At 37.9% G+C, this 24195-nt stretch overlaps 1 protein-coding gene across 1 annotated transcript in view; it reads right to left on the bottom strand.

The window, feature by feature from the left end:
- Positions 1-11792: 11792 nt before the first annotated feature.
- The window catches only part of LOC126191144 (Down syndrome cell adhesion molecule-like protein Dscam2), a 395591-nt gene continuing 383188 nt past the window's right edge, over positions 11793-24195 (bottom strand). Inside the window, exons 34-35 of the mRNA XM_049931899.1 lie at positions 12991-13162; positions 11793-12917 (exon numbers count right to left, since the gene is read on the bottom strand). Of these exons, the coding sequence (XP_049787856.1) occupies positions 12758-12917; positions 12991-13162 (332 nt within the window). The 3' untranslated portion in view covers positions 11793-12757. The remainder of the gene's footprint in view (positions 12918-12990; positions 13163-24195) is intronic.

Below are 24195 nucleotides of genomic sequence, written 5' to 3' on the forward strand. Positions count from 1 at the left end.
GTGTTACAAGGATTGATAATAGTGCCACTTCTGTTCCTTTTGTATGTTAATGATTTAAGCTTAAACCTGGATGTTCATAAAATGATCATATTTGCAAATAACTCTACAAGTCTAATAAAAGAGGAAAGTAAGGAAGAATTACAGCAGTCAGTAAACACTGATGCAAAACAGCTTAGTAACAGCATTTAATAAACAGAAAAAAACTGCACTAAAATCTCACAATGCTCCAAATAAGGATGTATACATGCTATCCTATTTGTCTCTATCCATAATGAACCAGTTGGTAACAGCAAAGAACCCAAATTCTTAGGATTATGGTTGCAAGGCTGAGTAAAATGGAATAAGCATATAGTATACCTTAACGCAAAATTGAGCAAAACTTGCTACCTCTTTTACTCACTAAAAGCCAGCTGTAGAAGAAAACAGCAAAGAGTGGATATTGTCTTAAATATGGGGTCAGATTTTGGAGAAACTCTAAAGCAGCTATCAGCACATTAAAACAGTGAAAAAATGCCAGTAGAATCATGTCTGGAGGTCAAACATACTGACTCACATGAAGCTCTGTTTGAGATCTCTCATATTCTTCTTTTACAGTGTATCTATATTATGGAAATCTTTATATCCTTAAAATAAATGTAACAGGTAAATCACAAAAATATACAAGCAAATTCTAAGGTCAAAACTTTTGGAAAAACCTTGAAGTCATATTTCCAGCAACACTGCTTTTACTTTGTCTACGAATTTTTAAAAGTATGAACTGTAGTATATAAATATTTAAATGTATGAAGTTCATTAGTTGTCATTTTAAATGTGTACGCTTAGAAATAATTTTTTCCTGCATACATATACACTGACTTGTCCAGTGCCTTATGTACAAGCTGTTTTTGCAGACTACAGGACCATTAAAAATACAATAGAATAAATCCATAATGCATAATGATCTATACTTATCTCACACTCGTAGTTTTCATAGTGTTGATTTCTCTGGCAACAAAAGCCACAAGATACAGACATTTTATGAAATATGCATGTGACTAATAACAAGCATAATATACTCATATATCTGCAAAAGCCAAACTTCCAGGCAGTGTTTCAATAGCAACTTTCATTTTTTTCTGACACTGGGTCGCTGGTGTCTAGTAAAAACAATTTGAACAAGAGAATTATATCCTTTAAGCATGAGTTTTGTGTGTCAGTGCCTTTCTAATTGATTAAATCCCCATGACTCCACTTTGGCAGTTTGCATGTCAACTTCACTGATTTTTTATTCAAGCAGTTTCTCATGGGGCATCCAGAAGCTAATTGGACCTTATTTCAGACATTTCCACCACTGTAATATGTGATATGGTGACTGGGAATTGAACCTGGACCTCCATGCCACTAGCCTATTGTCCGTGATGACAGGTTGTGACTGTTTAATCAATTTTTGGGTATTTTTATTGCTTTCTGAGTCTTCTTGAAGGTTGCAGTTGCAATGAGTGATTAAAAAGTTAGAGTGAGTGGCTATCACTGGTGTCATTGGTGTTCAAAGTTCTCTTTAGAGAAAACTATTTTGGCTTTAGCTGTTCTTGGCTTCTTAATCTACCTGGACATTCAACTTGCACATAGTTCTGAATTTAAATCTTGTTCACATGTATGTCCCATTGTTGATGATAAATTCTTGTAGTACCTACAGATAAGAGCTTTGATGATAAAACCTGTCAAACCAGGACATAATGAAATGCTTCTGCCACAGGTTATACAGAGCAGAGTATGTTCAGCAATTTTTTACAAATCTTTGTGTAATCCCAAATTAATTATGAGATAGTATGACTCAGCGAAACAATCATGGTTGCTAAACATGGGCACTCTCCACAATAGGTAGACAGAACTGCTGTCTCAAAGCTACTGATTTGCTTGTGGCCACCAAGTTAGGTGACAAAGATGCAGAGATACTCAACTAATATTTGGAAGTGAATTGCCCTAGAAACTGGTATTCTTCTGACCAGCCCAGACAATGGCAGAACATTATGTAGGTTGATGGCTACAGTCAGTGTGGATCCAGTCCTTTGCTATCACAGAACTGTGGCCGAGAGGAGCAGGTGGGACTTTAGTTTCAATGATGAGAAACTTTACAACTACCCTTTCTCCATATGGCAGCTAGACTCAACACTGTCTGTGGCTTGTTACATGACACCTAGTCAGAATAAGGTATACTACACCATACTGTGGCATCTTGCAGGAAGTGTAAAAGAAATCCTCTTTGCCTTGATCTACCACATGTAGGGGATAAGAAGGTTCCCCACCAATGGAAGCAGGTGGTACTAATTCCCCTCCTGAAACCAGAGAAGGACCATAGTTGCCTGAATGGTTATTTGAACATTGCCCTCCCAGCTGCATGGGAAAGATCTTTAAGAGTACAGTGAATATCTGTCTTGTCTGGGTTCTCAAATCCAGGCAGCTCTTAGTCACTTCCAGTGTGGGTACAGGAAATATCATTCTACGATAAATACCTTTACCTTCCGTGACCCATGTATACAGACTTTCCTATGTGGAAAAACTTCATGGGAATCTTTTTTTTTTTATCTTGAGTAGGACTATGATACCACTTAGAGTTATAATATCTTTTGACAGATCCAGCTTCTAGGGACAACTATCCATCTTTACATGGTTCTCCCTCTCACCATACTATTTCATTTGTGTCAGAGCAGTATGAGCAAGAGAACGGTGTTCCACAAAGAAGCATACCAAACCATCTCATCTTTTCTGTTACCATTAACAGCATTATGTCCACAATAAGGGAACATTTGTCTTCTTCTCCAACCCAGCAACAGATCTACTACATATGTTAGAGACATTGGAGGAGTGGACTATAGCCACAGGTTTCAAGTTCTCAGCAGACCAAACTGTGTGTGTAGACTTGCATCATTAACAACACACAGGTATACTCAGAGACTTTCTTGGTAGCATGGCTGAATAAAATCACCTCAGTTTTCAAGCCATGTAAATTCTAACAAATTCTAAAGCTTTTGATGGCTGTCTCCCTACAAGCGTCAAGCATCCATCGTTGCTTCCTTTCAACATCCAAAGCCCGCTCGAGAATTTTATTCAAATTGACGTGGCTTCAAAAATGAGAAGATTTTATTCTAACATATGGTACTACACCTATATTGATAATGAGGGACACTGTTCTCAGTGTGAGAAATTTTGTGAGGTTTCTGGCCATGGTTTTTGACAAAATGCTATCATGAATACTGCAGCTGAGAGATCTGAAAGCACACTCTCTCAAGGCACTTAACGTTTTAATATGCCCCACCTACAAGTCTTAGAGGGCTGACAGAGGACACCACTCCAATTCTATAAGGCTACCATGTGGTCTAAGCTGAATTATGGTTGCAAAGTACATAGATCAACATGCCCTTCACAGTTAAAGATGTAAGATGTCATCCACCTTGTTGGGATTATATTGGCCACAGGTGCTTATAGAACCAGTCCCGACACCAGCATGTGTTTTGAAGCTTCTGAGCTGCAACTGTCAATCTGATGGCAACTCTTCATGGTACGAGAGGTGTATAGATTTGTGGCTGATCTGCAGTCACTGGTACTCCTCCTCATTGAATGACCCACCATGGGACTGACCTTCACAAATTGCCTCTGAGGAACAATCCATTTGCAATGTATGTGAAAACAGACATAATGGCATTTGGTAGAGATCAAATATCAGCCCTTCTCCAGGGTTAGAGTAATCTCCCATGATGGACAATACCAAGGCCTAATAGCATTTTAAAATTAAAAAAGAGACAGCACTCCAGACAAAAGTTTTAAAACCATATTTTAAAATACTTTAAACCAGATTCACAAATATATGGCAGCCTACAATGATGGATCTAAGCAAGGGAAAAATGGTGGCTACTGTGTGATTTGCCTTGATCATTTTCTCAAAACGTACTTACTAATGAATTCTCTTTCTGTGGTGCAGTGCTAAAGGTGATCTTGGGGGCTCTGGAGCAGATGACACATCCAAGTTAACAAAGCTATTGTACTGTGACACAATGTGAAATTCCTACATATGCAGTGCTCTCATTGTTGAGGCACAGAACCATGAGTCGTCGGGAGGAAGAGTGGCTGGAAATGATAGACAACAAATTGAGATATGGTGGGAGAAGTCATCTACTCAGCCATGACACAGCTCCTTTCAGCCACAGAGGCAGAATGAAGTACTACTGACATATACCTGTATTGGATACAGTTCCCTGACACATGGGTTTTCGTACTATGAGAGAATCTGTCAGTGTAAGGTACTTGTGATTTACCATTAAAGGTATGCCACATTTTATTTTCATTGTACTTTATTTGAAAATAGTCAGCCATAAAGTTATCTGTTGATTTACCCTCTCTTTCAGATTACAGCTGAATAAGGGTTGCATGGCTTTCAAAATTTTGTAAAGTAACAGGACTATTTTGTAAAGCATTGTAGTGGCTGATATTTCCTGTTTTTCTATATTGGTTGTTAGCCAACAACAAGATTTGAGAAAAAAGTTTTAACCAGTCATATATCATTACTGAATTTTAAATGTCTTAACTTGTTACTACAGAAACTGCAAAAAGGTGGGAATTTAAGGAGATGGGACCTGGATAAACTGAAAGAACCAGAGGTTGTAGAGAGTTTCAGGGAGAGCATAAGGGAACAATTGACAGGAATGGGAGAAAGAAATACAGTAGAAGAAGAATGGGTAGCTCTGAGGGATGAAGTAGTGAAGGCAGCAGAGGATCAAGTAGGTAAAAAGACGAGGGCTAATAGAAATCCTTGGGTAACAGAAGAAATATTGAATTTAATTGATGAAAGGAGAAAATATAAAAATGCAGTAAATGAAGCAGGCAAAAGGGAATACAAACGTCTCAAAAATGATATCGACAGGAAGTGCAAAATGGCTAAGCAGGGATGGCTAGAGGACAAATGTAAGGATGTAGAGGCTTGTCTCACTAGGGGTAAGATAGATAATGCCTACAGGAAAATTAAAGAGACCTTTGGAGAGAAGAGAACCACTTGTATGAATATCAAGAGCTCAGATGGCAACCCAGTTCTAAGCAAAGAAGGGAAAGCAGAAAGGTGGAAGGAGTATATAGAGGGTTTATACAAGGGCGATGTACTTGAGGACAATATTATGGAAATGGAAGAGGATGTAGATGAAGACGAAATGGGAGATAAGATACTGCGTGAAGAGTTTGACAGAGCACTGAAAGACCTGAGTCGAAACAAGGCCCCGGGAGTAGACAACATTCCATTTGAACTACTGATGGCCTCGGGAGAGCCAGTCATGACAAAACTCTACCATCTGGTGAGCACGATGTATGAGACAGGCGAAATACCCTCAGACTTCAAGAAGAATATAATAATTCCAATCCCAAAGAAAGCAGGTGTTGACTGATGTGAAAATTACCTAACTATCAGTTTAATAAGTCACAGCTGCAAAATACTAACGCGAATTCTTTACAGACGAATGGAAAAATTGGTAGAAGCCGACCTTGGGGAAGATCAGTTTGGATTCCGTAGAAATGTTGGAACACGTGAGGCAATACTGACCTTACGACTTATCTTAGAAGAAAGATTAAGAAAAGGCAAACCTACGTTTCTAGCATTTGTAGACTTAGAGAAAGCTTTTGACAATGTTAACTGGAATACTCTCTTTCAAATTCTGAAGGTGGCAGGGGTAAAATACAGGGAGCGAAAGGCTATTTACAGTTTGTACAGAAATCAGAAGGTAGTTATAAGAGTCGAGGGGCATGAAAGGGAAGCAATGGTTGGGAAAGGAGTAAGACAGGGTTGTAGCCTCTCCCCGATGTTATTCAATCTGTATATTGAGCAAGCAGTAAAGGAAACAAAAGAAAAATTTGGAGTAGGTATTAAAATTCATGGAGAAGAAGTAAAAACTTTGAGGTTCGCTGATGACATTGTAATTCTGTCAGAGACAGCAAAGGACTTGGAAGAGCAGTTGAACGGAATGGACAGTGTCTTGAAAGGAGGATATAAGATGAACATCAACAAAAGCAAAACGAGGATAATGGAATGTAGTCAAATGCTGAGGGAATTAGATTAGGAAATGAGACACTTAAAGTAGTAAAGGAGTTTTGCTATTTAGGGAGTAAAATAACCGATGATGGTCGAAGTAGAGAGGATATAAAATGTAGACTGGCAATGGCAAGGAAAGCGTTTCTCAAGAAGAGGAATTTGTTAACATCGAGTATAGATTTAAGTGTCAGGAAGTCGTTTCTGAAAGTACTTGTATGGAGTGTAGCCATGTATGGAAGTGAAACATGGACGATAACTAGTTTGGACAAGAAGAGAATAGAAGCTTTCGAAATGTGGTGCTACAGAAGAATGCTGAAGATAAGGTGGGTAGATCACGTAACTAATGAGGAGGTATTGAATAGGATTGGGGAGAAGAGAAGTTTGTGGCACAACTTAACTAGAAGAAGGGATCGGTTGGTAGGACATGTTTTGAGGCATCAAGGGATCACAAATTTAGCATTGGAGGGCAGTGTGGAGGGTAAAAATCGTAGAGGGAGACCAAGAGATGAATACACTAAGCAGATTCAGAAGGATGTAGGTTGCAGTAGATACTGGAAGATGAAGAAGCTTGCACAGGATAGAGTAGCATGGAGAGCTGCATCAAACCAGTCTCAGGACTGAAGACCACAACAACAACAACAACTTGTTACTAACAAAATCCTAATCATATGTGTGTGTGTGTGTGTGTGTGTGTGTGTGTGTGTGTGAGAGAGAGAGAGAGAGAGAGAGAGAGAGAGAGAGAGAGAGACATTTTTTTGATTAGTCATCAACCAGAACCAGCCACTTTCATCTTATTATTGGATGTTTATTAACAATTATTTTATTATATGGCTTTATCTTGTTTTAATGAAGAAGCATTTTATTAATGTTTTGGTTCACTTGTTCATAAAAATTTATGGATGCTTATAACTTAGATGTTAATCACTGCAAATACAAACAACAGAAAATCGAGTCTGAGCTTGTACTCCAGTCTAATGACCTCACCATTTGCGGAATTTTAAAACCACAATCTTCCTTCCTTCTGTTTATTACCACCTAGTAGCTGCTTGTTATGTATATTCTGCAGTCTGTTATTTTGGAGTCACTAGTTCTACACAATCACTCCTTTATCAATGTACTGATTTTTCAGGAAACTTATGTGTACAAATGTGCCCTTATACAGGGGTTGGACAAAAATATGGAAACACCAGAAACACATTGCACTACATGCCTAATACTGTGTAGAAAACCCGTTGGCATTCAAAACAGCATTTAGTCTAGTGGGAATGGATAAATACAGGTCACGTATAGTTTTCAAGTGATTGTTACACCATTCTTCTTGCAAAATAATGGCAAGTCCATGGCAAGTTCAGGTAATGATGATGGAAGTGGATATAATGCAACTGCAAATACAGAGAACAGTGTTCTGACCATGACTGACACTTGCAGCATATTGAAGGCATTGCACAGGTGCCATTCATTGTAAAGTACAACAGCGCAAACTGCTCGCTTGGCTAGCACCTCCATTTATGTTCAAGTATACATTTCTCACAGCCTTTCCATATTTTTAACCAACCACTGTATACAGATAGCAGACATTTCTATTTGCAAGTGAGGATGGTGTACTGGACAACATTACATCAGTATTTACTTCATTTGCAGAGTAATAATTATAGCTATTAGTAGTAGTATGTTTAAGTTGGTTAACACCTCCAAGTACATGTGGCAAAAGCATGCCATTAATGCTTATTTTTCCCTGGGCAGCAGGTCAGGTTTGTAAATGTGGAAATGTAAATGCAGAATGGTTAGTCTATACTGATAGGCGTAGTCCACTTACTGACACAGTTATGGTAATGCAGGAAACATCAGGTTGTAAAGCTTCATTGAGTGGAAGTGCATGGAATGGCTAGAGAATATCTCCAACAAGTAAAGAAAACTTGACGTGACCACTCCACACATCTGTCATGACCAATCACACAGTTTGATTTTGTTTTCATTTCTATGACGTCATCTCAGTGTTGCCATACAGTCGGATGGCTATGCTTCCAGCCAGTATTGTGACAACCATTTATGTTTTACAACTGAAAGCTGCAGCTGATTTGATAACAGTTAGGGATCTTTTTTCTGGATCTACATCCACATTTACATCTGTATCTATACTCTGTAAAGCACTGTGAGGTGCAAGACAGAAGGTATGTTTCATTGAACTATTTATTAGGGTTTCTTCCTGTTCTATTCACACACGGAGTGCAGGAAGCCTGTTTGAATGTCTCTGGCTGTGCAGTAATTCTAATCTTATCTTCAAGATCCCTATGTGTGCGATACATAGGGGGTTGTAGTAAATTCCTAGAGTAATCATTTAAAGCTGGTTCTTGAAACTTAGTTAATAAATTTTCTTGGGATAGTTTACATCTGTCTCCAAGAATCTTCCAGTTCATTTCCTTCAGTACCTCTGTGACACTCTCCCATGGATTAAAAAAACCTGTGACCATTCATGCTGCCCTTCTCTGTACACTTTCAATGTCCCCTGTTAGGCCTACCTGGTGTGGATCTTACACAATTGAGCAATACTCTAGAACTGGCTGCACAAGTGATTTGTAAGCCATCTCCTTTGTAGATTGATTGCACTAACCCAATATTCTACCAATAAATCGAAATCTTCACTGTACAGAGAACAGTATCATTTTCCATCACTTTATAATTTGATTTGAAGATAGTTCATTGAAGGAATCCCTCCTCATATTTCTGTATATGTTACAGTAATGGCATGCATTTTATATGTGGGGGCAGGTGGGTAATGTGTTGTTGAATATTCTATAAGGATAAGTTAAGGATAAGTCCTCCATCTGACTGAAGCCTTTCTTATATTATTTCTCACTAGCAATTTTTACATTAATAAATATAAAGGAAAGAACACAAACCTTTAATCACAAATGTGGTTTGTATTTAAAGCATGATGTATTTCATGCCCTGGAGATATTTCTTTAAGTGCATAACATAATGACAAAATAACGTATTAAGGGATTTTTTAAAAATTATTTTTCAAAAAAAGGGGGGGGGGGGGATTGTAAAATACTAGGAGACTAGTTAAGTATCTGAAGTTGGGCCTTCAGGGTTTAAAATTTTTCTGTAAATGAAAACCACATCTGGCTGAAGGTTGAAGTTCTTTCCTTTATATTTTGCAATTTCTTCGGTCATTCTGGTTTTCTAAGGGTTTCAGATTATGAACAACAATCAAGAAGGTGATACATAACTACAGTAATTTAACTATTTTTTTCTTCCAGATAACCTGTTCTCCTTGAGAATAATCCTACAGTACCTCATTTTGGAATCTGAATTCCCATTAAAAGATTGACATGAGAATGCAAGTTTTTCTTGTAAGTGCAAAACAGTTTAAAATTCACTGATATGTAACTTTTCCTATCCATGTCCTCAAGAATCCCTTTTCAAATGAATTCAGTGTTTCTGACAGAAGTATGTGCATTCACAAGGACACTGGAGCTATGATGTATGATCAAGCACTGAAATTTTCATCTAGTTTAACTTCCTTTGTACTCACAAGCTTTCAACATACATACCAAACTCTGATAGTATAAAACACCAAGGATATCCTTTCCTCCCCTGTGGAGCATGTAGTCTGTTGGCTTCCATTGCAAGTGTGACTTCTGGAAAACAACTTGTTGGGTGCAGTAATATAGAAGACCTGACAATGACACACTGTACACAACATGTTGAGACAGTTGGGCTTTGAGTCAAAGGGAGGACGAGTGTCTGAAAATAAGAGAAACACACTAATGCAAGTGAAAACACAGCCTGAGCTTGGTGTATCCTCTCTAATGATATGGAGTACCTGAAATGTACCTCTAGGTAAGAGATAGTTTTACTGTACTTTAATTTGTACTCTTGAGGAGGGCATTTTCTTGTATGTAATAATTACAGTGTCTGACAAAAGAAGTGAAGCATTCAGAAGATGATGTCAGACGTCAATGTAACTTTGTACACAAACACACTGTTAGCAGGTTTGTAAATTATTAGACTTCCATTTCTCTGTGATAGGTAGTACTTCCACCAGAGTGGATTAGCAATGTTAGTGTTTAGTTTTGTTACCAAGCTTGGTAGGGTAAATAAGCGGCATGGACAATGTGAGATGTTGAATGATCACTGTGAAGGACATGGAGGTGCTGCGTCCTTGTGTCGCACACTGTTATCGGCCAGCACTCAGGATATCAAGGACCACTCAAACAACATCACATACCCACTCAGCCTGTGGAGTTTCATTTTGTTCCCCTCTCCCTTTCTGGGCATTTCACTCTTTTTTGTCAGACAGTGTATTTTTAAATACATGCGAAAAACTGGAGATTATGAAGTGAGAGGGAGGAAAAAACCCACACAATATGACATCAGGCACCTCATTTGCTGTTTAGGTGGCGTATCCATTTAATATTAAAATTTTGAGCCTCTCCTGCCAGATAGCAAATGGCATGGTATTCCGAAGCCCAACAGTAACAATCAGCATCTGCAGGGACACAACTGTAATTTTTTCATTGATATTCTGCTTCAGCTGTTCACCTCTGTGACACTTCACCATGCTACATTTACCTTTTCATCATCCATGACAAGAGAAGTGCGCCAGGAACAGAACAGAACCTGTCATGCAGGGGAAGAGTTATTTCTTCTAAGGTGCACGTAGCAAACTGCCTTGTCCTGCAGAAAGTAGCCAGTATGTCATAACTAACTGAATAATGTGCAACTGGAGTAGGGCTAGGCATGAAACAAATACACTCAGTAAGGCAAATGATACTTAACTTCCTGGTGATAGTTGCAGTGAGACAGATGATATTAAATTCAAGCAACTGGCTTCTAAACTCAATGAATTATTCATAAGAGTGACTGAAAACAAAGGGACAAAAACTGACAGCTGCAAGACATATATTAGACAAGCACTATATACTCCATCACCAATGCCAGTTTTGCTGTCTTCTGCTGGACAGATCACAAAACTTACTAGAGCACAAAAACCAGTAATCTTCTGGCTATTGATGGTATTTCAACCAAAGCACAAAAATCTTGTCCACACTTGATAGCCATGTTCCAGTCTCTTTGTGGTTTGATTTGATTTGATTTGATATTTATTGATCCTAAAATTCCTGTTGTGTATTGCTACAAATGGATATTTGTACGTGAAGTGATAATCAGTCTTCTGATGTCATCTCATATATAATTCTTGTTGCTGTTTTGTGGTGCTAAAATAAATAATATCAACAGTCATGCAAAATTAACATGAATTCATTTGTAGTAATTTATTTTCTTCCCAGACCTCCTTCAAATATCACCTTCATTTTACCAGAATTCTGCTACAGGATATGAAAAAGACTGTCAGCCATAGTCTTTCAGGCAAAATGCTATTTGTAACATTTACTGGCAAGTTGATAAAAAGAAGCAGCATTTCCATGCTGAATTGTTCATTTTTGCTGTTTTTCACCTTTTAAAAAGAACTGTGCAACATGAATGACTCAAAAGTATTTCTAATTATGTCAGTCTTTTAAAACCTCATGCTGTCATTGTTCTGCTGAGGAACAGTTACATTGATAATGCCCATATGTACTTATTACTTGAAACAAAGTATGTATTAGTGCTAAGCTGAATCTTGTGCTGTCTTTGGTATGTAAAATTATTCAAGTGCTCCAAAATCACTACTCTATGGAAGAGTGAATACTTCTAGTAGTCTTCATTTACATAAATCTATTTAGCTGTTGAGCATTTTCTTTATTGTGTTACCAAAAATTTGCAACATGCAAAATACAATATAACATTTAATAATCATATAAACAGTCATTATATTTAAAATTTTACTTAAATATCAACAAATATACATACACTTCATTTTACATGTCTCAAAACTCAATGCAACATACATACATACATACATACATACATTTCATCTCATAAGTATCACAACTCAGTATTTTAATATCTAGTCACATAATATCCAGTCTCTGCAGTAATGGAGTGATGAGACTGCCTTTCTGGCAGTATATAGAAGCATTCAGATTGGAAGATTGGGATACCATTCAACATTATACGCTAGGTATTAAAATATTTTTCACCAAAAAGTCATATAACAAATCTCATTCAAACCGAAGATCTTCATTATAAACAACAACATTTGAACATTCATATGGCAGTGAACATATTTGGGTATTGATGCATTATAACTGAATACATTTGGATAGGTGTGAATAACCATGAATATTGCAGGTGTATGAGTCGACTCAAACTGATAGCTCAATGTTTCCTGTGTGTAAATTTCATAGGTATACCAGCAGACAATAAAAAATACAACAGACATTTGCTTATGGGTGAAGGACTAAAAGTTAAATGGAGTTGCCACATGAGGCACGATGATATCAATTTGGTGTGTCCTGAGTTTTTATTATTATTATTATAATTATTCACATCTCACAGTGTTCATTTTAGCCAAAACAGTCGCATGATCACCAATAGTTTGTGATAATTCACCAGGTGTTCACTTATATAAAATGAAAGACATATTTGTATTTCTGTTCAACTACTTTGAACTATCAGGGTTTTAGCACATACACACGCACTCAGTGTGATTATAAAAATTATGTATATGCCATGGAAGCCACTGCTTTTCAAAAGTTGCCTCGGCCGACAGACATGGACACATTTTGCAGAAGAGCAATGTGTGCAAGGCACAGTAAACAGCTAGACATCTATCTGGAAGGATGTTTCCCTACTAAGTCTGGTGCTTGCACCACTACGACCAGATTTTCTGCCCATCTTACTCATGTCACATTCCGCTTCACTCAACTCATGGGAATGAGAATCAGAAAATCTCGAAGGGGGATGTATCCGATCACTGAAACTGATATCAGTTCATGTTATTTGACATTGTTTAAGAAAGTGATGTGCTAAAAAAGTTGTCTGACCTCACATACCTGAATGTAGTTTCTTCTGTGTGGCTAGAATATCCACTACTGCTGCGAACTTGTCTTTTTCCAAGAACCTGGCCTTTACTTTTTGATTTTCGAGATGGAAATGGTTTTCTAGCTCCTGAGGGAGATGTCTCTGATGAGGAGCTTGATTCTTCCATTCCAGACTTCCCCACTTCTAAAATGCATCAAAAGGAGTTTGCAGCAATGTTTATTCATACTAAACATTGTAATGTGCATAGTCTTAAAATAACACGAATGTAATATTGTTGTAGGAGAACATGATTAATGAGATTTTCCCATGGAATTACTCAATATTATTCAAAGTGCTGATTTCAGATCTTAGAGAGTAATAAATGGATGGTACTTACCTTTAGTAGGCAAATCGTAAGTACTGCCAAGAGACACATTTAAAGGTAGAGAAAGCTTCTCGAACTGCTTTTCCCTTCAACAGAGAAGAAACAAGAATTGTTAGGTGAGATTGGAAAGGAGGAGAATGTCACTCAGAACCTATGTGGCACATTCCTGTTAGGTCCCTCTCAACCTGGATTCTGAGTCTCTTGCCCCTCATTTCCACCCTCCATCCTCCCTGAGGAAGGAAATAACAGTTCTGAAAGCTACATTTATTTCTCTCTACTTGTAAAAGTGTCTATCACCAGTATTTGGAATTTTGCCTTCTAAATTTAAGTACTGGCCAGGCACTGTGTTTCCTTGTAAATTTTACACTTTCCTTGAGTGAATTTTCTTTTTGATAGAGTGTTAATAAAAGACTAACTCACAAAGAACAGACTTTTTTTAATCCATTAAGAGATTAAACAAACCTGTATAAAGTGGAAATGTATTGTGTAATCAATATGCTATATGTGATACATTACTTATGTTGCAGAAATAATGTGAACACTTTGGGGGTGGAAAAAAAAAAAAAAGCAGACCAAAACATTTGAATCTTGCACATAACTGTGTGTTTACCATTCTAATATTACATATCTGTTTTTGATTTCCTACAGTCATAATGGCTATGACATTATTTACACAAAATAAACTAATTTGGTACTGTAACTTTCAAACAAGATATCAACCCTTCTGTCTGAAGAAGGAGCCACTTGCTTGGAAAGCTTACCAATCACAACAGTCTTTTATGTGTGTTCTGCCACCATTTGGTGAGTAGATTTTTAAACAAGATATAAAGTGTGTGCGTGTGTGTGTGGGAGAGAGAGAGAGAGAGAGAGAGAGAGAGAGAGAGAGAGAGAGAGAGAGAGAGAGAGTGAAAAAAAGAAAAAAAAAAGAAATATGTTCAATGTATTTGCCTTTAAATGAACTAGTAACAGCTTCATTCATCTGCACTAGTCAGTCTTGACTGTACATGTTAAATGGTGTAACTTAGATTACAAGGGATAGGTGAACACAGTAGGAGTTTACATGATTAGACAGTCTTATTTCACACTAAATCTGTTAAAAATTATAAAAGGAACAAGTAGGGCAATAATGGAAATTCCTGAAAGGAAAAATGTGTAAAATAAGGGTAAGGCAACCATTTACCTATAGAGGATTGATGTCTATTACACAGAAACACGTAACAGAAAACTGTTAACACTAGCTTTTGAGCTCTTGGTCTTTTTCTAGTAAAAATTAACACATTCACTCACACAAAGACCCAAACTTATAGATGTTTTGGTGTTTGTGTGGTTGTGTGTGTGAAGGTGTTGCTCTTACTAGACAAAGAGTAAGGGTTCAAAAACCATTTTCTATAAAATGTTTGTGTGTGCCACGCACCAGTCCTCTATAGTAAGCAGTTGCCTTTCCCTTATTTTATGTAAAAGAACAAATAGTAAGTATGTGATGAGGGTACCAGCACTGAACTTGGATTATTCAGTGGAAAATATATGCTGACAGGATGAACAGTATATATTATTACTACAGTGACTTTAATGGATCTTAAATTATTAATAGTTTTACCGTCTTTTGATCTGTACCAGTAGTTACTTTTCTCAAGGTGCCATGGTAATCTAGACACTTTATAGACAGACACAGGTGTGTAGGTCTGGTGTAAGTACACTATTATACAATGCTTAGCTAACAATACTTCCTTTGAGTGAAATAGGAACAATAAGTCAAATGAAATAAAATGTCTGATGAACTGCATCAGAAGTACTTTCAATTTTTTAAACGCGACCAACTATGATGTCCCTCTGACCGGCAAAAATGCAATGTCTTGGCTAAATTTGAATATAAACACAAGGTATGAAAACCTGATGTATCAAATATTCACTCACAATTGCCATTCAAGAAAAGAACTGATGACTCACAGAGAGAGAATTGTGTGAAATGTGTTTTATTCATCTCATGACGTACATTTGCAATCCATTTGGTTTGCATACAGTAGACATGTCAAACATTTATAATACAGCTACAATTAATTTTACACTAATAAATAATAGCACTACAATAAATAATAACACTATAAGGATATTTCTTGGAGTATGTAACACATTGTATCCAGCTCAATTTTCCAGTTTGTCCTGCATGAATTCGTCCACTGAGTAGTAACACTTCAGTGGTAGTACCTCATATAGCTTTCTTTTAAGTGTGACCTAAATTCATCTGTATCAACTTGTTCTTTTTTAATTTATTACAAATTTTCATTCCCATGTATTGAGGTCCCTGGGCATACAGTATGAGACAGTGGGTGGGGAGCATAAAATTTTCTTTGTTTCTAGTATCATGTGAATGGACAAAATAGCTTCCCTCAAATAATTCACGTGTGGTGTACAAAAATATAATAATCTCATATACTGTATGTATAAGGATGGCAGAGTTAATACTTTAGTTTCCTAAATAATGGTGAACATGGTTCTTTGTGATTTGCAGTGCACATATTTTGAATGATTTTTATTCTGTATTTTTAGTATCTGCACTATGTCTGTCAAGTTACTCCAAAAAACAATACCATGCCTAATAATTGATTCAAAGTACCTTGTATCTGCTACTTTTTGTGTGTCTATGTCAGTTGCCATTGATAATATTTGCACTGAAAATGCAAAGCTGCTCAGTCTGTTTGCTAGGTATTCAATGTGTGCGTGCCAGCTCAAATTTTTATCTACATTTAAACCTGAGAATTTGACTGAGTCAACTTCTTCTGTATCTTGGTTGTTGTGTACCTTAAACTGCTCACATTTTGACTGTTTGGTTTTGGACTGCATCATGCGAGTCTTAGATATGTTTAGATTCAACCTATTTAGCTGAAACCAAGTTTCTAAGGGAATGAGGGTACTGATCACAGATTTGGGAATTTTGTCTATGTCCTGATCTTCAAGTAAGACAGAAGGATCATCTGTGAACAGAGCTGATGAGGAGCTCATATTTAATCATAAGTAACTAACAGAGAAGAGAAAGAAGACAGGGCCTAATATGGAACCTTTTGGAACACTCAGAGACTTTTTTTCCAGCCAGAAAAATAATATGCACCATTAGAAGAGATGCTAACTCTTTCCATTCTGGTTCATAAGTAGCATTTAAGCTATTGTCAGGCACTGCCTCTAATGCCATACTTTTCAAGTTTGTAAACAAGCAATGCTTGATGTGCATTTTCATGTTTTTGCGGTGTAAAGACTGTTCCATAAAGTTTTCGGAATGCAGCTGCATAAATTCAGCTTCTTCTTCTAGGCTGAATGCCATCCAGCAATCTTCAGAGTAAGCCGAGGTGACTAACACTCCAGCACTTGCTCTGTCCTTTTAAACCCAAGTACCGAACCACAGCGTATGCGGCCAAAGATACACAAGGTGCCAGAGACGTTGATAGGTGGCAAAGAGGTGTAACATATGCATGGAAATTAAATCTATGGCTGCGCAGTCATTCCTCACGGTGATAACGATGTGTCACGGAGAGCTACACTGTCGCGACGTTTTTGTGATTTAATTACAGACATTGCTGGATTCCATGATTTGTCCAAGATAAGAAATCTGCAGTGGCGGAGTACTGTATTGACACTGGGCACTCTACAGTGTATGATAATGTTGAAATTTTAGCCTCAACTTCATCTTTATGGGACTCAGTAGCGAAAGAATAAATTGAAATTTGAATTTAATTAATAGAGATAGCAGCTCCTGCTTAGACAAATCATGGGATTTGGCAATTTCTGTCATTAAATCACAAAGACGTTGCGATGGTGCAGGTCTCTGTGACACATCAATACCACTACGTGGAATGACTGCACAGCCATACATTTAATTTCCACGCATATGTTACACCTCTTTGCTCCCTATCAACATCTCTGGAGCCTTGTGTATCTTTGGCTGCATACGAAATGGTATTGTACTCGGGTTTAAAAGGGCAGAGCAAGTGCTGGAGCGTTCATCACCTCGGCTCTCTCTGAAGATGGCTGGATGGTATTCAGCCAAAATATTAGAAGAAGAAGCTGAATTTATGCAGCTGCACACCCGAAACTATGGAACCAGCAATGCTTGGGTTACACAATCAAATGCCGTTGGGAGATCACAGAAAATTCCTGCCACTTTATTTCTCTTGTCTAATGATGTACTAGAGAAAGAGAGAGAGAGAGAGAGAGAGAGAGAGAGAGAGAGAGAGAGAGATCCAAATGAAATGATGGAAAAGCAAGCAATGGAAATATTTTTGTTTTGTTTTACTTTCCAGTCATAATTTAAATTCATTCTTTTTGTGACTCAAGCATTTGATAAACCAATTTTTCATTTCCACTTAAAACTTCTGGGCTGGTATGCCATGGTCGATGTATAAAACTCTCCCCTGATGTTTCGTCTCCGACTGTGGGAGATATCCTCCGAGGTATAGCAGCAACCTCTACAGTTCACCACTTTACCTCGGAAGATGTCTCCCACAGTCAGAGACGAAACGTCAGGGGAGAGTTTTATACCTCGACCATGGCCTATCAGCCAAGAAGTTTTAAGTGAAGACAATACCGATCATGAAAGCCTACATTGCAATTTTTCATTTGTTATTGAATTCTTCTGCAACTTTGCTTTTGGGAAATCTATCCAGACCAACATGCTGGAGTTGCGGTCATGTGTGTATGAGGTGTGTGAATGTTGTGTGTCCCTCTGTTACTACTGAACGCTGTGACCGAAAGCCATATGTAAGTGTCTTTTAATTGTGCCTGTCTGCAATGTGACATGTATTCTTTATAGTAAGTAGCAATCTGTCTTTTCCTATGTTGTTAAAAGAATTATTTTTATCACACACTTTTATTTTCTGCCACAGTACACTTCACAGGGTTGCACATTCATCTTCAGATGGACCAGTTCATTATAGTACAATTTCAATTGCTTGTTGTAGCCAGTTATTTGTTTTGAACTTCCATTCAACGATGATCCAGCAGAAATAACCTTGAGGGTTATTATAAATTTCAATATTAAATGGTTACACAAACACGAACAACAACACAAATCTATGGACTGTTTATGTGTCTGATTTTCCAAGGTTCACTGATTCATGCATTGAAGGGAGACTAGAATAACCAGAAGATAATCTGGTTGATTGACTGATCTGGCCTTGTAACACTAACCAAAACGGCCTTGCTGTGCTGGTACTGCGAATGGCTGAAAGCAAGGGGAAACTACAGCCATAATTTTTCCAGAGGACATGCAGCTTTACTGTATGATTAAATGATGATGGCATCCTCTTGGGTAAAATATCCTGGAGGTAAAATAGTCCCCCATTTGGATCTCCAGGAGGGGACTACTCAAGAGGACGTTGTTATCAGGAGAAAGAAAACTGGCATTCTACGGATCGGAGTGTGGAACATCAGATCCCTTAATCGGGCAGGTAGGTTAGAAAATTTAAAAAGGGAAATGGATAGATTAAAGTTAGATATAGTGGGACTTAGTGAAGTTTGGTGGCAGGAGGAACAAGACTTTTCATCAGGTCAAAATCAAATAGGGGTAATGCAGGAGTAGGTTTAATAATGAATAAAAACATAGGAGTGCAGTAAGCTACTACAAACAGCATAGTGAACGCATTATTGTGGCCAAGATGGACATGAAGCCCACGCCTACTACAGTAGTACAAGTTTATATGCGAACTAGCTCTGCAGATGACGAAGAAATTGAAGAAATGATAAGATAAAAGAAATTATTCAGGTAGTGAAGGGAGACGAAAATTTAATAGTCATGGGTGACTGGAATTTGATATTAAGGAAAGGAAGAGAAGAAAACATAGTAGGTGAATATGGATTAGGGGGAAGAAATGAAAGAAGAAGCCGCCTGGTAGAATTTTGTACAGAGCATAACTTAATCATAGCTAACACTTGGTTCAAGAATCACGAAAGAAGGTTGTATACATGGAAGAAGCCTGGAGATACTAGAAGGTATCAGATAGATTATATAATGGTAAGACAGAGATTTAGGAACCAGGTTTTAAATTGTAAGACATTTCCATGGACAGATGTGGACTCTGACCACAGTCTATTGGTTAGGAACTGTAGACTAAAACTGAAGAAACTGCAAAAAGGTGGGAATTTAAGGGGATGGGACCTGGAAAACTGACTAAACCAGAGGTTGTACAGAGTTTCAGGGAGAGCATAAGAAAACAACTGACAGGAATGGTGGAAAGAAATACAGTAGAAGAAGAATGGGTAGCTTCAAGGGATGAAGTAGTGAAGGCAGCAGAGGATCAAGTAGGTAAAAAGACGAGGGCTAGTAGAAATCCTTGGGTAACAGAAGAAATATTGAATTAAATTGATGAAAAGAGAACATATAAAAATGCAATAAATGAAGCAGACAAAAAGGAATGAAAACGTCTCAAAAATAGAGATCGACAGGAAGTGTAAAATTGCTAAGCAGGGATGGCTAGAGTGCAAATGTATGGATGTAGAGGCTTATCTCACTAGGGGTAAGATAGATACTGCCTACAGGAAAATTAAATAGACCTTTGGACAAAAGTGAACCACTTGTATGAATATCAAGAGCTCAGATGGAAACCCAGTTCTAAGCAAAGAGGGGAAAGCAGAAAGGTGGAAGGAGTATATAGAGGGTCTATACAAGAGCGATTTACTTGAAGACAATATTATGGAAATGGAAGAGGATTTAGATGAAGATGAAATGGGAGATATGATACTGCGTGAAGAGTTTGACAGAGCACTGAAAGACCGAAGTCGAAACAAGGCCCCGGGAGTAGACAACATTCCATTAGAACTACTGGCAGCCTTGGGAGAGCCAGTCCTCACAAAACTCTATCATCTGGTGAGCAAGATGTATGAGACAAGCAGGTGTTGACAGATGTGAAAATTACTGACTATCAGTTTAATAAGTCACAGCTGCAAAATACTAATGCGAATTCTTTACAGACAAATGGAAAAACTGGTAGAAGCCGACCTTGGGAAATATCAGTTTGGATTCCATAGAAATATAGGAACACGTGAGGCAATACTGATCCTACGACTTATCTTAGAAGATAGATTAAGGAAAAGCAAACCTACATTTCTAGCATTTGTAGCCTTAGAGAAAGCTTTTGACAATGTTGAGTGGAATACTCTCTTTCAAATTATGAAGGTGGTAGAGGTAAAATACAGGGAGCGAAAGGCTATTTACAATTTGTACAGAAACCAGATGGCAGTTATAAGAGTCGAGGGACATGAAAGGGAAGCAGTGGTTGGGAAGGGAGTAAGACAGGGTTATAGCCTCTCCCTGATGTTATTCAATCTGTATATTGAGCATGCAGTAAAGGAAACAAAAGAAAAAGTCGGAGTAGGTATTAAAATCCATGGAGAAGTAATAAAAACTTTGAGGTTCACCGATGACATTGTAATTCTGTCGGAGACAGCAAAGGACTTGGAAGAGCAGTTGAACGGAATAGACAGTGTCTTGAAAGGAGGATATAAGATGAACATCAACAAAAGCAAAACGTGGATAATGGAACGTAGTCGAATTAAGTCAGGTGATGCTGAGGGAATTACATTAGGAAATGAGATACTTAAAGTAGTAAAGGAGTTTTGCTATTTGGGGAGCAAAATAACTGATGATGGTCAAAGTAGAGAGGATATAAAATGTAGACTGGCAGTGGCAAGGAAAGCGTTTCTGAAGAAGAGAAATTTGTTAACATCGAGTATAGATTTAAGTGTCAGAAAGTCGTTTCTGAAAGTATTTGTGTGGAGTGTAGCCATGTATGGAAGTGAAACATGGAAGATAAATAGTATGGACAAGAAGAGAATAGAAGCTTTCGAAATGTGGTGCTACAGAAGAATGCTGAAGATTAGACGGGTAGATCACATAACTAAGGAGGAGGTACTGAATAGAATTGGGTAGAAGAGGAGTTTGTGGCACAACTTGGCTTGGGATCGGATGGTAGGACATGGTCTGAGGGATCAAGGTATCACCAATTTAGTATTGGAGGGCAGCGTGGAGGGTAAAAATCATAGAGGGAGACCAAGAGATGAATACACTAAGCAGATTCAGAAGGATGTAAGTTGCAGTAGGTACTGGGAGATGAAGAAGCTTGCACAGGATAGAGTAACATGGAGAGCTGCATCAAACCGGTCTCAGGAATGAAGACCATAACAACAACAACAAGTTATCTTCATTTAGCAACCGCATTTTTTTGGTAAACATTATCCACTCTATGCAGTATTTCCTCAATATCATCAGAAATTTCTAGAAACGAGATCTATTCATTAATTCATTCATTCTCATCTCACTTGTGATAGTGGCATAGTATGAGAGCACATGAGGTAGAAGACAAAGTGCTGATGTTAAATACTGTTGTACAGAGTGTTCTGGGGGAAAGCTACATCCATGCCACTTTTAAAAATTTTAAGGACTGCCCAATTTTATGCATCATTGTCAGTTTACCTTACAATTTTTGTGTGGAACAACTTACCTCATGGAGGCTGTATACCTTCAGTGCAAAGAAACATGATGAGTTCTGCTGCACTTCTTCCTATTGAAAAGGCCATATTTGGACATTATCCTTGGTGATCAATTGATAAGGGAGAACAGCAACTGCTACACGACCAATATAATTAGATAACATAGTGGTAGTTAAGGAACTGGTCTTTTATTGAGCAGGAGAGATTTTCCAATTTTTTTCCCACCATCTTCATTCACTTTTCCATGCTTCCCCTTAATCAATCAATGCAAATGTTTTCACTGATCTTATAAAATGGCCATGTCTGTTTTTATGTTGTATCCTTGCCCATCTGAGCTAGCACTACAATGTAATGGTTATGGCATTAAACTTCCATCCAGGAGGAGTAGAACCCAATTCCTAACCCTCTTCAACAGGTGTAAGTTTCCACAGTTTCCCTAAATCACTTAAGGCAGGGCTTAAACAACTGGCTGGTTTTGAGCACGAGTACTCACGTCTGCTCAGGCATGTGCTCGCGAGCAGGTGCAAGGTCGCCGAGTAGGGAGGGAGAGGAAATGAGCGCGCACGTTTGAATAGGGCCGCAGCGTGCCTATTGAATTTGCGCCGTCTATGTAACATTTAAAGTACTACATTCAGCTCAAACAGTCACTTCGCTGATTAAGAATCATGTCAAGTCACTGTTGTGTAACCCCAACCATGCTTTCGCAGTTCAACCCCCATTGCAGGAATTGTATCTTTTTACAGAAAAAGATGGTGTTGCAAAATGTTTAGTATGTCACAAAACGCTGAATTCTTTTAGGAAATTTAATTTGCAATGACATTATATGTCATACCACGTGAAAGACTACAGAAGTGGAAAATGTGATGGACCAGTTCATGCACAGGAAGTTATTAAACTGAAAAGGAAGCTATCTGAAGAAGATCTGGATGACGAAGAAAAATCAACTGAGGCAGCTCTCAGAGTGAGTTACAAAATTGCTTTGCTTTTAGCAAAATCCCTGCGCCCCTTCACTGATGGCAATTTAATAAAAGAATGTTTGGTAGTTGCAGCGGAACATTTGTGTCCATCTCAAGTTGAACAGTTTCGGATTGTGCCATTATCTAACATGACCATTATGCATCGCATACAGGACATGGCAGACGACGTCCAGAGCCAGCTTGCATATATCTGTAAAGATTTTATGGCGTATTCTCTAGCTCTGGACAAAAGTGTTGATATTACTGGAACAGCACAGCTTGCCATATTTATTAGAGGTGTTAATATAGATCTTCAGGTGAGGGAGGAGCTCCTCGATGTAGTAGCCATGAAGAACACTACAACCGGAGGTGATATTTTAAGTAGTGTTGAAAATACAGGATTGTCATGGAATTCTTTAGTTTCAGTGTCTACAGACAGTGCACCAGCGATGACAGGGAAAAAATTCAGGTTTCGTTGCGCTGTTGAAGGAGAAAATGCAAAAACTGACTGTGCCGAATGAAATAAGGGGCGTTCACTGTGTGATCCACCAGGAAAACTTATGTGCAAAGAGTATCACTCTAAAAAATGTGATGAGTGTTGTTGTTCGTACAACCAATTATATAAGGAAGCATGGGCTACAACACAGGCTATTTAAAAGCTTCCTTGAGGATGTGGAAAGACAGTATGGTAGCCTGCCTTATTACAGCGAGGTCCGCTGGCTTAGTCGTGACGAATTATTAAAAAGATTTTTTTGCCTATTAGATGAGATAAATATGTTCATGGAAATAAATAACATGTGTGTTCCTGAATTGAAAGAGCCTTCATGGAAATGTTATCTTGCATTCTTAGCAGATTTAACTAGCCATCTGAATGCTTTGAACATTTCACTACAAGGTACAGATCTGATAATTACTCATTTCATAGATCGAATACGAGCTTTTAAAATGAAATTGACACTTTGGGTGAGTCAGCTGGAAACAGGAAATCTAGCTAATTTTCCTAAATTATCATCCATGAAAGATGTTCACAAAGACTGTGAACGTTATTCACATAGTTTAGTTGCCCTTAAGGAAGAATTAGATCAACGCTTTCAAGATCTGACAGCACTAGACATTGATTCTGATCTGTTCTCCTCTCCATATTCAGAGAAGATTGAAGAGATTCATCCTGAGCTGCAACAAGAAATTATTGACCTGCAGTGTGACAGAGAATACAGAGACAAATTTCAGAACAAGAAAAACATTTTGGAATTCTACAGACACTTCCCTCAGGATAGATTTCCTCGTTTGCACTAACTGGCTGCTACAATAATATCAATGTCCGGTTCCACGCATGTTTGTGAACAACTGTTCTCTGCAATGAAATGTAACAAGACGCGCCTAAGAAACCCATTGTCTGATCGAAATTTAAACTGCACGCT

The sequence above is a fragment of the Schistocerca cancellata genome, chromosome 6, assembly GCF_023864275.1.
Source record: "Schistocerca cancellata isolate TAMUIC-IGC-003103 chromosome 6, iqSchCanc2.1, whole genome shotgun sequence".
NCBI lineage: Eukaryota > Metazoa > Arthropoda > Insecta > Orthoptera > Acrididae > Schistocerca > Schistocerca cancellata.